This window comes from Palaemon carinicauda, chromosome 4 (assembly GCF_036898095.1).
Source record: "Palaemon carinicauda isolate YSFRI2023 chromosome 4, ASM3689809v2, whole genome shotgun sequence".
Classification (NCBI taxonomy): Eukaryota; Metazoa; Arthropoda; class Malacostraca; order Decapoda; family Palaemonidae; genus Palaemon; species Palaemon carinicauda.
In genome coordinates, this window is record NC_090728.1 from 173,468,338 (window position 1) to 173,485,556 (window position 17,219).

Genomic DNA, 17,219 nt, shown 5'->3' on the forward strand with positions numbered 1-17,219 from the left:
TATTGTTCTCCGATTCCAGACCCAGCAGCAGTTCACGTGGATGCTTTTCTGCTGGATTGGTCCCATCTCGACCTGTATGCATTCCCGCCGTTCAAGATTGTCAACAGGGTACTTCAGAAGTTCGCCTCTCGCAAAGGGACACGGCTGACGTTGGTTGGCTCCGCTCTGGCCCGCGAGAGAATGGTTCATAGAGGTACTGCAATGGCTGGTCGACATTCCCAGGACTCTTCCTCTAGGAGTGGACCTTCTACGTCTACCTCACGTAAAGAAGGTACATCCAAACCTCCACGCTCTTCGTCTGACTGCCTTCAGACTTTCGAAAGACTCTCAAGAGCTAGGGGCTTTTCGAAGGAGGCAGCCAGAGCGATTGCCAGAGCAAGGAGGACATCCACTCTCAGAGTCTATCAGTCTAAAGGGGAAGTCTTCCGAAGCTGGTACAAGGCCAATGCAGTTTCCTCATCCAGTACCACTGTAACCCAGATTGCTGACTTCCTGTTACATCTAAGGAACGTTAGATCCCTTTCAGCTCCTACGATTAAGGGTTACAGAAGTATGTTGGCAGCGGTTTTCCGCCACAGAGGCTTGGATCTTTCCACCAACAAAGATCTACAGGACCTCCTTAGGTCTTTTAAGACCTCAAAGGAACGTCGGTTGTCCACTCCAGGCTGGAATCTAGACGTGGTCCTAAGGTTCCTTATGTCATCAAGATTTGAACCTCTCCAATCAGCCTCTTTTAAGGACCTCACATTAAAAACTCTTTTCCTCGTGTGCTTGACAACAGCTAAAAGAGTAAGTGAGATCCACGCCTTCAGCAGGAACATAGTTTTCACATCTGAAACGGCTACATGTTCCTTGCAGCTCGGTTTTTTGCTAAAACGAGCTTCCTTCACGTCCTTGGCCTAAGTCGTTCGAGATCCCAAGCCTGTCCAACTTGGTGGGGGACGAACTGGAGAGAGTACTTTGCCCAGTTAGAGCTCTTAGGTACTATCTAAAAAGGTCATAACCTTTACGAGGACAATCAGAAGCCTTATGGTGTGCTATCAAGAAGCCTTCTCTTCCAAGGTCTAAGAACTCAGTTTCTTACCTATTCAGGCTCCTGATTAGGGAAGCACATTCTCATCTGAAGGAAGAAGACCTTGCTTTGCTGAAGGTAAGGACACATGAAGTGAGAGCTGTGGCTACTTCAGTGGCCCTCAAACAGAACCGTTCTCTGCAGAGTGTTATGGATGCAACCTATTGGAGAAGCAAGTCAGTGTTCGCATCATTCTATCTCAAAGATGTCCAGTCTCTTTACGAGAACTGCTACACCCTGGGACCATTCGTAGCAACGAATGCAGTAGTAGGCGGGGGCTCAGCCACTACATTCCCATAATCCCATAACCTTTTTAACCTTTCTCTTGAATACTTTTTATGGGTTGTACGGTCGGCTAAGAAGCCTTCCACATCCTTGTTGATTTGGCGGGTGGTCAATTCTTTCTTGAGAAGCGCCGAGGTTAAAGGTTGTGATGAGGTCCTTTAGTATGGGTTGCAGCCCTTTATACTTCAGCACCTAAGAGTCGTTCAGCATCCTAAGAGGACCGCTACGCTCAGTAAGAAAGACGTACTTAATAAAGGCAGAGTAATGGTTCAAGTCGTCTTCCTTACCAGGTACTTATTTATTTTATGTTATTTTTGAATAACTAATAAAATAAAATACGGGATACTTAGCTTCTTTGTTAACATGTATGCTGGTCTCCACCCACCACCCTGGGTGTGAATCAGCTACATGATTATCGGGTAAGATTAATATTGAAAAATGTTATTTTCATTAGTAAAATAAATTTTTGAATATACTTACCCGATAATCATGATTTAATTGACCCACCCTTCCTCCCCATAGAGAACCAGTGGACCGAGGAAAAAATTGAGGTGGTGTTGACAAGAAGTACTGGAGTACCTGACCACAGATGGCGCTGTGGTGTTCACCCCCACCTGTATAGCGATCGCTGGCGTATCCCGACCGTAGATTTCTGTCGGCAACAGAGTTGACAGCTACATGATTATCGGGTAAGTATATTCAAAAATTTATTTTACTAATGAAAATAACATATTTCAGTGCCTTGCTGTTCATCAGGTTTGATAACTGCCTGACATGTAAACAATAAGATTTTTTGTTCTGGCTTTTCTTCTCTAGCTAAATAGTTGGTTTACATTTTGTTTAGCAATTTTATTTTCCACAACATTACTTGGATTACTGCATTTATTTATTGATAGAAATGGGATAGTGTTCTGGTTACAGCTGTTTGATTTTACTAGAAAGGGGTTAGAATATTATATTTGTTCCTACTGTATAGAAACCTTTGTTATTCTTCTTGATAAACAAGATTTATAAATAGAATTTTTTTCCCGCCATTTTTCAAAGTAATTGTTTGACGTAGAGACCGATGTAAAGTTGCTCAAAACAGCATAACACGGATTTTATTTTTGTACAGTATTTAATGGATAAATGACGTAAGGTCGGACCTGATGTATGTTGAATTAATATAAAGAACTGTACTACTGTTGGCTAACGACTGGTGGTGCGAGGGGGAAGCCCTGCCCACCTGCCTTTCACAGAATATCTACTTTTGTCTTTGGCTTCAATTTTTGGATATTTTCTTACATTCTGTTGTAAGTGTAAGTGCACTGAAAGGTAATCTTGTGGAAAGGTGAATATTGTTCACATAGGGATACAGTACAGACCTTTGAAACCCTTTGGGTTGTGTACCTCTTTAAAGGGGGACTGTAACAACACCCCCCCTGTTTCTCGCTCTTCCTATCAGTAAGAGGATGAACTCGGTGTAACCTGTCTTGCTTCATGGTGTTTTCTCTGCATCAGGAGGGAGCTATCAGATTAGGACCTAGAGTCAAAATTATTCGTCTAGCTTGCTCACTTGGCACTGACAGTGTTCCTTGTTACTGATCCAGGTTTTTCAGTGTTGGTAAATGTTTCTAGTGCTTCCCTTGTTACAAAACCCCCAATATAATGCTTTGTGTTAGAGCGGAAGAAGATCTTGTAGCTTCCTCCTCAGGAGTGCTGTCATTATTGGTTGCCCAGACCATGACTTCTCGACTTCTCAAGCAGCAAGTAAGAATGGTTGGCAAGGGAAAGAAGACTTATGTTCACAATCTCTCTTCCTCCTCTGCCAATCTCTTCTCCCTCCACTTCCTTTGTTTAACATTTCTTCCCCGAGAAGAAGATAACGAAGAAGGTAGACGCATGGGAAGGCCTTTCATTACAAGTTCCTTGGTACTTTTAGTCACTGCTCTCCTCCGCCAGAGAAATGTATTTCTAATACATTATATTGACTATTAGCGTATACTTTTTCTAGAACCATGAGTAGGGAATATTAATATAGAAATACATTATCATTGGTTCTGATAGTTAAAAGACTATTAAGATTATGGTGACACAATCTATTCAATCTATTACCCACCAAGGTTATGAAAAAATATGGTAATTGTACTGTATTAATACATATTATGAATTAATACCGTATGCAAACTAATTTTTTGGCTATTGCAATATATGAATATAAAGATGATAAAATACTTATTGTTTATGCAGTTTATGACTTTGTCTAACGGCGAATAACATGTCGCAGAATTCTTAATTTTATTGTTGAAGTGAGATCTCTATGCCAACTTTCTTCAATAATAGAAATGATATATTAGCTTAGCATTCAATCATTGCAAACCAAGCTGAATGCAATAAGAAGATAATTTGGTAAGTGGTTTTCCCAATATAGAGGAACACCAGCATATGAGAATGACTAATAAGGTCTTCCATTAAGTTCTTGACTAAAGGAGCCATTTTATGTGTTAAGCTTGAATAAAGGTCTTTTTGAAGTACTGGGCTTGAGTCTTTCTATGTGTTAAGATTAAAGAAAAGGAGTTATTCATTTCATGAACACAAATGTTTTGTTTTTTATAGAGCTGATACAGAATTAGCCGTTTCCATTTACAGGGCACTAATTTAAGAGGGAAGCAGCAGATTAGCGAGTACTCTTCAGTACTTATTTTGTTATATTTTCTTTTACAGGGTTCCTGGCATTACTATTGCTACAGACATCATTTGCGGCTTCCCTACTGAAACTGAGGAAGATTTTAAAGAGACTCTTGAGCTATGTAGCTTTTATAAATTTCCATCACTTTTCATAAACCAGTTCTATCCTCGGCCTGGAACACCAGCTGCAAAAATGAAGAGGATACCCACCAAAGAGGTAAGTTTCTTGAATATCTTCAGTTTTTGGTTGGAATATTGGCAGGATATTTTTTAAAGAGTATAGGAAGGTAGATGTCGCTTGTTTTAACAAGTTTTAATAATGTATATGCAAACTAGAGCAAATTAATGCATTGAGAGTGAGAATTTTTTGGAAATTAAGGTAATAAAAAAATATCCAGTGTCTAGTAACACCAAAATTAATGCATCATTGTTCCTCTGGTAACTAAGTGAGGAATAAAAGGTTGTTCTAAATGTTTTGTACAAATTGACTTGACAATATCTTGCTTTTTTTCAGGTAAAAAATCGATCAAGACAGCTCACTGATGTTTTTCATTCATACCGTCCTTATGATCACAAGCTTGGAGAGAAGCAAGTTGTGCTTGTAACTGAGGAAGCTCATGACAAAGAACACTTGGTTGGCCACAATAAATATTATGAACAGGTAAGTAATGATATTCGGATCTATGTCATTACATTAAGAAAACTATATACTGTAGATGGTATTTGACTAATTTTTTGGGTGTTTTAATAGTATTGTACTGCATTTCTAAAACAAGGAAAACTATACTCATATTCAGTATAGCTTGCTTTTGTTCACTTGTAATCTGAAATGGTAGATATATTATTAAATCCATAATCTTCATAAATGGGCATATTTCCTTTTTTTAAATATAGAACTTACCCGCTGGTTATATAAAAGAGCTGAAGTCCCTGATGCCAGGGCAGAAATTCAAATCTCGCGCTATCGAAGATACGCCAGGTGTACCAACCGCACCCTAGCGGTAGAACAGGTGGAACTACACACCAACTTCAGTTCTTCTCTCTGCCGTCATAGCTGACTGACATATAGAAGTTCGCTCTCGTGTTTTACTCTCTTGGGAAGTTGTTTGGTGATGTACAACGTTCTTTTTTGAGTTTAAGCTATCGTTGATTAATTTCCCTTGGTTCTTATCTTGAAATCTTTTTGTTTGAGATTTTCTTTATTGCTTTTTCCCTTACTTTTTGCTTGTCAGTCTCTCACGTTAGCTTTAAAATGGCCGACTCCTCCCCTGCTCAGCGTAGGTTTGTTAGTGAGGGTTGTCGTACACGACTTCCTAAAGGATCTATTGATCCTCATTCTATTTGTGTAAAATGTAGGGGTAAATTTTGTTCATTAGATGATAGGTGTAATGAGTGTCTTTCCTTAACTGATGATGATTTTGTTACTTTCGATCGTTATGTTAGGAGACTAGAGAGAGATAGAGTTAGGCGTAGTTCTTCCCGATCTGTGGATAGAGCCCTACCTAATTTACCTGTTCCTAATCCTGTTCCTTCCCCTGTGGTGGTAGATCAGGAACCTACTATGAAGGACATGTTCACTGCTATTTTGTCTCTTGGTGAGAAAGTTGAGTCCTTGGCAGTCGATAGAAATACTATCTTTTCCGAGTTAAAGGTATTGAAAAACTGTGAGCCTATCGGAACTGTGGAAAGTGTTTCAGTGTCTGATGTGGTACCGAAGAATCGTGACTCTCTCGGTGTTGTGACAAGTGTTATTAATGTGTTTAGTGTTGCGGAGGGTGCGTCGGCACGATCTTGTCGTTCACCTAGCCTAAGACCTCTTTCGAGCTCTCGAACCCATGGGAGAAGTAATGTCGAACGGCTTAAGGGAACGAGAAGCGTCATCAATCGTGCAGACGTCCCCTCGAACGTTCCTGTTGCCGTAGCTCAGGTCGTTCACCCTCATCGTAGGAAAGGTGAGGTTCATGCGTTATCCCCGTCTTCCGATGAAGGGTCGGGGAGTGAGATCTGGCGTCGAGCGTCAAGACCGCTTAAACGGACGCATGATGTTTCACAGCGTCGGGAATCGCCTGTGCGTCCAGGATGTAGTTCGTGGGGTTCACCAGAACGTTTCCGTTCTCCCAGCGCTTGCACTCCGGCCAAACGTTCAGATCACCGTGTTCGTGTGGATATGATTCCTTCCGATTCGGACCTTGTTACTATTCATGCACCCCCTCTTCCATCGGATTGGCTTTCTTCCCCCGAAATGCGTGGTGACGTTGGTGCGAATCTTCCTTCTAGGAATTCTGTTGATCCGAAATGGTCTGCGCTTATGTCTATGAAGGAATAACTCTCGTCGTTGATGGATTCTTATCAACCAGGTGTTGGCGTTATGTCTGGGCGTTCGATGTCAGACCAGTTATCGCACAGACGTTCGATGGTATCTGGTCTTGACGAGTTATCACTTAGGCGGTCTCCCAGTCATAGTGTTCAACGCCAGGTTGATTTTGATGAGTCGCGTCAGAGAGTTTTGGTTGACCAGTTTTCGTATTCTGGTCGCGGGGAAGAACATCGGCGTCGACAAGAGGACGAGACGCGTCAACGATTTGAAGTAGTGGATCGTCCGCGTCAACAACTTTTGGACGCTTCGCGTCAAAACATTGATTCGCAGCGTCGACATCCTGACTACTTTGATCGTTCGCGTCAACAGTCCTCGGACTTTACGCGACCTCGCGGCGATCTTCGACAGTTACCTTCTGATTTCAAGCGTTCTTCTGTTCAACAGCAGTCGGATTCTAAGTGGTCTAGGCAGTTGTTGGTTGAGGATGATCGTCTACACGTCCGTGTTTCGCATCAATCTACTTCTACTTCTCCCCATCAGATTGACGCAGATGTTGGCCTTGACAGGCAGTCCCATCCAGACGTTGTTCCTTCGGTTCAGGCTGCGGCTGTTGCTGCACTGCCAGAAGACGAACCAGAGGAAAAGTCGGATGAGGATGATCCTATTGAGGAAGTCTCTGAGAATGAGGAGGAGAAGCATTATCAGCATGCTGTGGACCTTCGCAAGTTTATGCTTATTCTGACTGGAATTTTCCCGGATTCTTTTACCCCTGTGGCCCCTCATTCTCCCCCTTCTGAATTCATCTTAGGTAAAGCTACCAAGGTCCCAGTTTATACCAAGATGGTTCTTTCTCGATCCTCTAAGCGGGCCTTGAAATTAATGGGTTCTTGGTTGGACTCCAAGAAATCTTTTGGCAAGACGGCCTTTGCCTTTCCTCCCGCTAGGTTAGCCTCTAAATCTAGTGTGTGGTACGAGACTGGTGAAGTGTTGGGCTTGAGTTTTCCTTCGTCTGCCCAAGGGGATTTTTCAAGTTTGGTAGATGCTTCTCGTCGTCTTGCCTTAAGGAAGACGAAGATTTGGTGGTCCATTCCAGAGTTCGACCATTTGTTTAAAGGTCTGTTCAGGGCCTTCGAAGTTTTTAATTTCTTGGACTGGGCTTTGGGGGCTTTGAGTAAGAGGGTCTCTGATATGACGGAAACGGACACTAGTGGTTTGGTTCATTTGATGTCCTGCTTTGACAAAGGTGTGAGGGATGGCTCCAACGAACTTGCTGCCTTGTTTACAGCTGGAATTCTCAAGAAAAGGGCCACGATGTGCTCTTTTCTCTCTGCAGGAGTGTCTCCCTACCAGAAAACGGGCCTTCTTTTCGCACCTTTGTCTAATTCCTTATTTCCGCAGGAATTGGTAGGCGAGGTGGCTACTGCTCTCACGCAGAAGGCCACACATGACTTAGTTACTCATTCGACTAGGAAAGTTTTGCCTCCGTCATTCTCCTCTCGTAAACCTAAGGAATATTCTTCTGGGTTTCGACCTCAGTCCTTTCGTGGGAAGTCCTCTGGTAGAGGCTCTTTTAAACCAGAAGGAAGGAAGCCTAGAGGCAGAGGGGGCAAGTCCAGCCGAGGTAAAGTCTGACTGCCCTCTCCTTCAGACAGCAGTGGGTGCCAGGTTGACTCACTTTTGGGAGGCTTGGGAGAGGAATGGAGCGGACCCCTGGTCCGTCCAGGTGTTAAAGGAAGGCTACAAGATCCCCTTCCTGACCAATCCTCCTTTAGTCACAGATCCAGTGGATCTTTCGCCCAAATACAGAGAGGGTCCCAAGAAGCAAGCCATGCTTCTACAGACGTCTCTTTTATTAGAGAAACAAGCAATAGAGGAAGTGCAGGATGTTACGTCTCCGGGGTTTTACAACCGCCTTTTTCTAGTACCCAAGAGTTCCGGGGGGTGGAGACCATTTCTGGACGTAAGTGTGCTAAATGGTTACGTCCAGAACTCGACGTTCATTATGGAGACTCAGAAAACAGTTCTGGCAGCTGTGAGGAAGGATGATTGGATGGTCTCTTTAGATCTTCAGGATGCCTATTTCCACCTTCCGATTCATCCCAGCTGCAGACGTTATCTGAGGTTCATGGACGGAAACAAGGTCTTCCAGTTCAGGGCTCTTTGTTTCGGACTCTGCACGGCTCCTCTATTGTTCACCAAGATCATGCTGAACGTGGCAAGCATGCTGCATTCGAGGGGAATCAGGGCCTCTCTGTATCTGGACGATTGGCTGATAAGAGCCTCCTCAGCCGATTGTTGTTTGAAGGACCTCAAGATGACTTTGGATCTTTCCAGAGAACTGGGTCTCCTGGTGAGCTCGGAAAAATCACAACTGATTCCATCCCAGGAGATTCTTTATTTGGGGATGGAGATTCACAGTCGGAGTTTTCGGGCTTTTCCGTCGTCGGTGAGAATCCAAGCAGCCCTCCTAAAAGTCCAAACGTTCCTGAAGAGAGATCTTTGCTCCGTCAGAGATTGGATGAGTCTTCTGGGGACTCTCTCGTCGTTAGAGAAGTTCGTGACCCTGGGGAGGTTGTACTTGCGTCCTCTTCAGTTTCATCTCAACCGCCATTGGAAGAAAGGGGACAGCCTCGACAGGGATTGCATTCCCATCTCGGCTTCCATCAAGTCTCATCTTCAATGGTGGGACAACGAACCCAGACTGAAAGAAGGCTTGTCTTTACTTCAGAGGAACCCAGACCTCGTGTTGTGTTCCGACGCCTCCAATTCGGGGTGGGGAGCCACTCTAGAGAAGCAGGAGCTTTCGGGGACTTGGACGGTGGAGCAAACCTCTCTCCACATCAATCAAAAGGAGCTTTTAGCTATTCATCTGGCTCTCATCGGCTTCGAAAAGCAGATCAGGGGCAAGGTGGTCCAAGTCAATGCGGACAGCACGACAGCTCTGGCCTATTTTGTGAAACAAGGCGGGACCCACTCTTGGCCTCTGTACGAGATTGCAAGACTGCTCCTCATCTGGGCAGAGGAAAGGAAGGTGACTCTTTTGACGCGGTTCATCCAGGGGGTCAACAATGTGAGCGCAGACAGACTCAGCAGGAAAGGTCAGGTTCTCTCCACAGAATGTATTCTGCACCCGGACATCTGCAAGAGTCTGTGGCGGTTATGGGGTCGACCTCTCGTGGATCTCTTTGCCACCGCGAAGACCAAACGGCTAGAGTGTTACTGCTCTCCGGTTCCAGACCCCGAAGCTTTGCACATAGACGCTTTTCTGATGAACTGGTCACACATGGAGGTTTATGCTTTCCCTCCGTTCAAGATCCTCTACAAAGTGATTCAGAAGTTCATTTCACACGAGGAGACCAGAATGACACTGATAGCTCCGTTCTGGCCGTCAAGGAACTGGTTTCCAGAGGTACTGGAATGGATGGTGGATGTTCCGAGAAGCCTTCCCATGAGACCCGATCTTCTCAGACAACCTCACTTGGCCCGAAATCATCAAAACCTCCGAGCTCTACGTCTGACTGCCTTCAGACTATCGAAAAACTCGCTAGAGCTAGAGGATTTTCGAAGAAGGCAGCCAAGGCAATTGCAAGGGCAAGAAGGTCTTCAACCATCAAGGTGTATCAGTCCAAGTGGGAGTTGTTCAGGGAATGGTGTAGAACTAACGCGATTTCCTCTTCCAGTACCTCGCTTTCCCAAATAGCAGATTTTTTCTTGGACCTTAAAGTTAAGCATAACTTCTCGTCATCGACTATTAAAGGTTATAGGAGTATGTTGGCGACGGTTTTTCGACACAGGAACCTAGACCTTTCTAATAATAAAGATCTACGAGATTTACTTAGGTCTTTTGATACGACCAAGAAGATTCAATCAGCTCCCTTCGCCTGGAATTTGGATGTTGTCCTTAAATTTCTCATGAGTGACAGGTTTGAGCCTTTACACTCGGCTTCATTTAAGGACTTAACCTTGAAAACCCTTTTTCTAGTTACCCTCGCCACTGCGAAAAGAGTTAGTGAAGTACACGCTTTAAGCAGGAACATTGGTTTTCGGAATGGGAAAGCCATTTGTTCTTTGCAACTGGGGTTCCTGGCCAAGAACGAAAACCCTTCTCGGCCATGGCCCAAATCCTTCGAGATTTCTAACCTTTCTGATTTGGCTGGCGGTGAATTGGAAAGGGTTCTCTGTCCAGTTAGAGCGCTACGGCTTTATGTGGACAGGACTAAGAATCTGAGAGGTAACTCAGACGCTCTGTGGTGTGCAGTCCGGAAACCCTCGATGCCCATGTCTAAGAATGCCTTGTCTTTTTTCGTTAGATTGTTGATTCGAGAAGCTCATGCTCAGTGTGATGAGTCGGATCAGAGGCTCCTCAAAGTCAAGACACATGAAGTCAGAGCGGTAGCGACTTCAGTGGCCTTTAAACAGAACCGTTCTCTGCAAAGTCTGATGGATACAACATTTTGGAGAAGTAAGTCTGTTTTTGCATCCCATTATTTGAAGAATGTTCAGACTCGCTATGAGGACTTTTTTACGTTGGGTCCTTTTATAGCGGCTAATGCGATAGTAGGTGAATGATCTACCCCTACGTTCCCTTTTTTCCTAATACCCCTTTTCTATCTCTTGGAACTCGTTTGTTATGGTTGTTTGTGGAGATTGGGCGTCAGTCTTCCGCAATCTTTGATTTGGTTAGGTGGTCAATTTGTTCCTTGAGTGCACCCGGAACAAGGGTATTGGTTGAGGTTCTGTCATGTTATAGGTGGTTGTACCGTTTGACAGCTCCTAGAGATTTTCAGCCCGAGTGGATTACTGGATCTCTTAAGGATAGCGGACGAAATGAGGCAGAGTATCATTGCTGTCAGCTTCCTTATCAGGTGAGAACTGCTTAAGTTTATTGTATGTAACCCTTAAGTGAATTTTCTATATGTAGCTGTCTCTGACCCGCCACCAAGGGGTGTCAATCAGCTCTTTTATATAACCAGCGGGTAAGTTCTATATTTAAAAATGATATTTTCATAATAAAATAAATTTTTGAATATACTTACCCGCTGGTTATATAAATTTAACACCCACCCTCCTCCCCTCTAGAGACTACCTATGGTATGGCTATGAGGCATGGAAGAACTGGAGTTGGTGTGTAGTTCCACCTGTTCTACCGCTAGGGTGCGGTTGGTACACCTGGCGTATCTTCGATAGCGCGAGATTTGAATTTCTGCCCTGGCGTCAGGGACTTCAGCTCTTTTATATAACCAGCGGGTAAGTATATTCAAAAATTTATTTATTATGAAAATATCATTTCTCAGATGTGTTTGATACTTAAGAAGGAATATATACAATTACACGAATTACTGTACTACTGCATAATCTTATTAGCCTACATTTGCTATGATCTTTCATTTCCTTCCCTAAGTGTTAGAAATTCTTTCTTACCTAGAGTGGGAAAAAGGAAGCTATCTATGAGTATCATTTCTTGTCTTCAGAAATTACTATATGAAAATTTACTCTTCTTTTTTTCGAACAAAGGCACTTGATATTAATACCTATACAGTATTATTTACTTAGAATATGCTCTCAAATTTTGTTATAAATGCATGTTTTTTTAAACAGTTATTGTTTTCAAAAAAAATTTATTATTTTTACATAGCCTAATTACTGTGTTCCATGAGATTCCTAAATATGTTGCCTCTGGAAGAGTTATCTGGTACCTTGGGTAGATTGGTACATGCATAGATGTCTCCATTGGCCTCAGGGAGTTAAATAAATCATTTTAGCATAGTTTAAAATGATTGTGAGACAGTTTTGGTATTAGAAGGTTGGCACTTCATGTAAAAGTAGACTGAATGGTCTTCTATAACAAATAGGTCAACTTTCAGATCTGGAACAATTTTAAGGATCTTGTGAAAGTAGCTCTGATTCAAGGCCAACTGTGTCCATAGCTGTCATCCTGAACATGGCTTCCTCTACTACATCAAGGGAGTCTGATTGGTGGACTGACCATAGGAACATATTTCTCTCCTGATGGAATGTCATGATTAGAAGGATCCTAGCATTCAGTTTTTGAATGAGCTGCCCCTTTCCGGAGACATCAGACAGCAATCTGGTTGTCTATGATGATTTTTAAATGTGATTTCTTAATTAAATTGGGCTGCTTCCGTGTCAGAAAGACTGTCATCAATTTCAACACATTTATGCGAGTTGCTTCACACTGAGGGGATCGTTACCTGGACACGTAGGGCCCCTTCAAGTTACCTACACAACCCAACTTGGATTCATCTGCATTGAAGAATCATAGAAAATAGGAACGCACCAGAGGGACCTAAATGGAGAGTTTCAATGGTTGAGGTTTGCAGTCTGAGATTCCTTTTGTAGTGCAGGGATAATGGGGAATGTCTGTCCTCAAGCTCTTTTCAACCTGCCCTCCAAACCCAATTGATGTCTTATAACCTGTTCTTCAGAGCTGGGTCGATGATTGAAGCAAACTGGAACATAGCCAGGATCCATTACAGATTTTGAGTTCCTCCTATGTAATTAGAAAACTAAAATATTATTACTGTATTTCATCAGATTGGAATTCCACCCCCTATCCCCACCAGAAGGATAAGGGGCAATTCTACCTTCCCTACTCTACCAGGGGAAAAATGGTTTACCTACCTACTCAATCTACTCCACTTGGGAAGGATTGAAATAGAGGTAAAATTTTACCTTAGGATGGCAAAACGATCAAACCCTTCCCTTCCCCTGGCTACCTCAAGGGTAATTGGAGCAGGAAGGGAGCCTGGACCTGAAGGACTTCAAGTACCCATGCATTGGTCCTCTCTAAAGTATCTCCACTTCTCCCTCTGCAGTATGGTGTACCAATTCAAGACAATGCTTTGGACTGTATGTTGCTCCTCAGGCATTCACTTGGGTGTTCACCTTGGTAGCAGCTTGGGCCCACTAGTAAGAGATGCTTCTGTTGGTGTATCTTAACGATTGGCTGATCATGGCCTCATTCGTGAGTTGTTGCTACAGGATTGAGATCAGCTTCTCAAATTTTGTCATGATCTTGGGATTGTGATAAACTGGAAGAAGTCAAATCTCATACCCAAGCAAAGGTTGAAGTACTTGGGCAGGCTGATAGATATGGCAATAGCAAAAATCTTTCCATCAGATGATCTCATCAGCAAACTCTAAAAGGTAGCATGACCATTTCTGTTCAAGACAGAAATCCCAGCTGTGTGGCAGAGCTTTCTTGGCCATTTTTCCTTGGTGGAGAAACTCATTCCTCAGAAGCACCTCCATGAGAGATCTCTCTCTTTAGTGGTGATTGAAGGATTTCTGGTCAGCTATAAGATCCCCTTGCCTTCCTGTTCCAGTAGTGCAGGAGGCTCGGAACAATTTTACCTAGTGGCTAAATGAGGAAAACCTCACCAGGCAAATCCCATTCTACTCTCTGCCTCAGGCCATGCAACTGTTCTCAGATGCATCAAAGGAGGGGTGGGGCATACACCAGAATGTTCTTGTAGATCGCAGATTTCTTTGTCTTCCTTTTTTTGCTTGGTTTTAGGGCTAAAACCCAGAACTCGTCAGTGAAACGTCTGGTTTTGATTGAGAGATGCTATATGAAGAGGACCTGACACCTAAACCCTGATGACGGCAACTTCTTTATAATTGGTAGGATCAAGGAGGTTTCAAGGAACACAATCTCTTTCTGGCTTTGTTTAGAATACTTTTCGACTGCAGAGAGGGTCGAGATACCAGCTAGGGCCAGAGCTCATGAAGTCAGGGGTAAATGCCCCATCTTAGCCTTCAAAAGGAATCGTTCTGTAGGCTAACTGTTGAAGGATGGGATTAAGAAATTCCAGACCACCTTCACAGCCTTCTACCTATGGGAGTGCAGTCGACTTTTTCCGCGAATAATTAGTTTTTGAAAACGGCTGCGTATACCAAATTTGTGCAACCTTTATTTTTATTTTAACCAAATGAACTATATTTTACCTAAAATGTGTAACTTTTTTCATATTTGAAATAAATGAACTGTATTTTACCTCAAATAAGTAACTAATAACTATTCATTATTACATTTAATAACCCTGAGTATAAGAGTGAAATTAACATCACTATATCGTTAATTGTGATGAGCAATTCCTTGCTTCATGTTGGTCAAGAAAGTAAACAAAAACACAGAATTCAGTTTCATCAGATGATTCTCTCTCTCTCTCTCAGAAGTGTCATACATTATATACATTTATCAGAAGAAGCCAAAATCTTTTATTTCCTTAAAAAGTCAATTGAATATGAAAAAAAAATGTATACAGTACAATGTGCAAATACTTTTACTATCGTAGCTTAAAATCCGTCATTCGATTCTGTTAACGGACCACTAATTTTAGCAAACAACATTATTGCATTCTAAAAATTTATGATTTATTGAATAGCTAATTGTTTTATTACAGCATTTTTGTACTTTTGTTTTCAACTTTGGGTGTACTCTAACAGTCAAGTATTAGTGACTTTTTTTTCCCTTTTGGTTGTGTCCAGCTGATCTCAAGCTGCTGCTCTCAAGTATATGCACATATACGAATAACAAATAATATAATTTACAGTATATAATTTCTTAACTTTTTCAAAACATCTTCATGATGAATATTACATCAGCACCAATGTTATACGCTACTGTATCATAGTTTTCATACAGTTCATTTATAGCTATTGTTATTAATTATCACTTGGACATATGCATGTCTGTCTCACCCTCTGAGGTGCTATATAGTACATACATATAGCAGAAAAAAATCTTTGTTTCCTTATAAAGTCTCATTTAAATACTAAACAAAAAATAAATTTACACATTGCTTAAATTTATGCTTAATAGTAGGCTAGGCTTGAAACACAACATTCGATTTCGTCAGCTGACCTATAGTTTTAGCAGACATGACGTATACTGTATATTCTGAAAGAAATTTAAAATACTCCTGGTTTTTTATACTAACTGAGCTTCATTTAATAATTTTTGTACTTTTCTATTATCAATGTAAGGTGTATTTTAACAATGGCAATTACCAATTGTTTTCGTTTTGGTTTTGTCGTCAGCTGATGTCAAGGTGATGACGATATTGAGATTAAGCTCACATATAATTAACAGAGTATCGGTGTAATTTTGTAACGTATAGTATTGTTTGCCAATTTCTAACTCTAAGTTTCACGTCATAGAGTTGTGTTTTGCCGATTTTTAATACGATAATGTGCAGTATTATTGGTTGATTTCTATTGTAAAATTTCACACATTGACTTCTGTTTTGTAACATTAAACTGTATTTAGTGATTTCTAACTCTAAATTTCTCATTTTGACTCATTTGCAATTTTTCCCAGTTAAGAAATTTGGTGTCAAAAGTTAGCGTTTTTACATTAAATGAAATTTGCGGATACAAAACGCACGGATAAAGAGTTGACTGTACTTTCTACAAGTCCCTTTACTCCTTTGTGCTTGGTCCTGTGGTGGCTACTGTCCAGCTTCCACAGGGACCAGTTAGCATCTTATCTATGGTAAACTATAAATATAAGTCTGGAATGAAAGTTATAATAACTTTGTCTTCACGTTTGTGCCCCTTTCTTGGGGGCAAAGTGGTCAAAAGCATTATGCGTTGGATCTTGCATGATGCTAGTAAGGTACACTTTTGAGTTCCCTTCTTTAGATCTGAAGAAGTATCTCCCCCATCCTCTGTAATGAAGGGGAGGATGGTGGAATTTATACCAACTTATTGATCATCATATGCTAGGTACATTATTTCAGACTGACATCCCATTTTGGGGAAGGGGTCCCTCATTTGACCACTTACTAGTCTTCTGGTTAGACTGAACCTTATCAGTTTACTCGTCTGTTTGATAGATAAGAGGTTGCTCGAGTCATCTCCTTCGCTTCTCTGTAGGACCCAGTAGATTGACACTACCAAGAAAGATAAAGAACCAATCAAGGGGAACCAAACAAGGGGGACTTCCAACCCACTTACAAGTATTAGTGAGTCCCCCTATTTAAAGGATGCAAGGCTTGTATACACATTGGAACAAAGAACGTCTTAAAATTAATTTGTATTGTTCCTAGTTATACAAACCCGATTCCTTCGAAGTTAAACTTCCCACCTCAACCACCCCTCTCAGTCCTTAGCTGAAGGTCAAAAGGGACGAACCCCCAACAGGTGGAGTGGTGGGCTTCTCACCTGCACTCATCACCCGTCGTTATCTGCCTTGCTTATGATTTCAATGGCTGTTCCAGCTCTGTCGTGTCGGTTCAGTCGCGACATACACCTCTTCCAGATGTGATGAGTTCAAGACTGGGGCAGGTTTTCACATTCACTTGAGAAACACTCAAAATCACAAATGCACTGAAAGAGAAAAGGCACAAAGTGAAGCGTAGCATGGAAGTACCGCTGACTCAGCCGCGCTTACTGTGTGGGTAGGATCCTGACAACTGTACAATGTTACCAGAATTCCACGATTTCCTTAATTCTGGTCATAGCCAAACAGCAACGGAGTAAACCCACTTAACCTGTTAAGCGTCCCCCCTGGACCAGGTTGCCGCTAACGTACCGTCACGCTTTTTTCGCCTTGAGCGGTCATTACACAAATGATAATTTTTCAATGTTAATATAATTTCTTTATGCTTTTATAATTCATATTTATAGTTAAAAGTAGGGATATTAATTAAATGGTGGAATAAAAAAACAATTAATACTATTATTTCATTTCAAAAGGCTACATAATACTGAATATTCTAATGGGTTCTTTTTATTTTCAATCGCAAATCTTACGCCAGGATCAGCAATAAAAGCAAAGGGACAAGTCCCCCCCCCCCTTCTCTCTCTCTCTCTCTCTCTCTCTCTCCATATCGTTTCCTCTATAGTTTTCAA

General features: G+C 42.0%; 1 protein-coding gene across 1 annotated transcript in view; it reads left to right on the plus strand.

Annotated features, from left to right (window-relative positions):
• LOC137640199 (threonylcarbamoyladenosine tRNA methylthiotransferase) overlaps positions 1–17,219 on the plus strand; it is a 103,969-nt gene that overhangs the window by 84,128 nt on the left and 2,622 nt on the right. The window contains exons 9-10 of the mRNA XM_068372733.1: positions 4,061–4,241; positions 4,539–4,685. Of these exons, the coding sequence (XP_068228834.1) occupies positions 4,061–4,241; positions 4,539–4,685 (328 nt within the window). The remainder of the gene's footprint in view (positions 1–4,060; positions 4,242–4,538; positions 4,686–17,219) is intronic.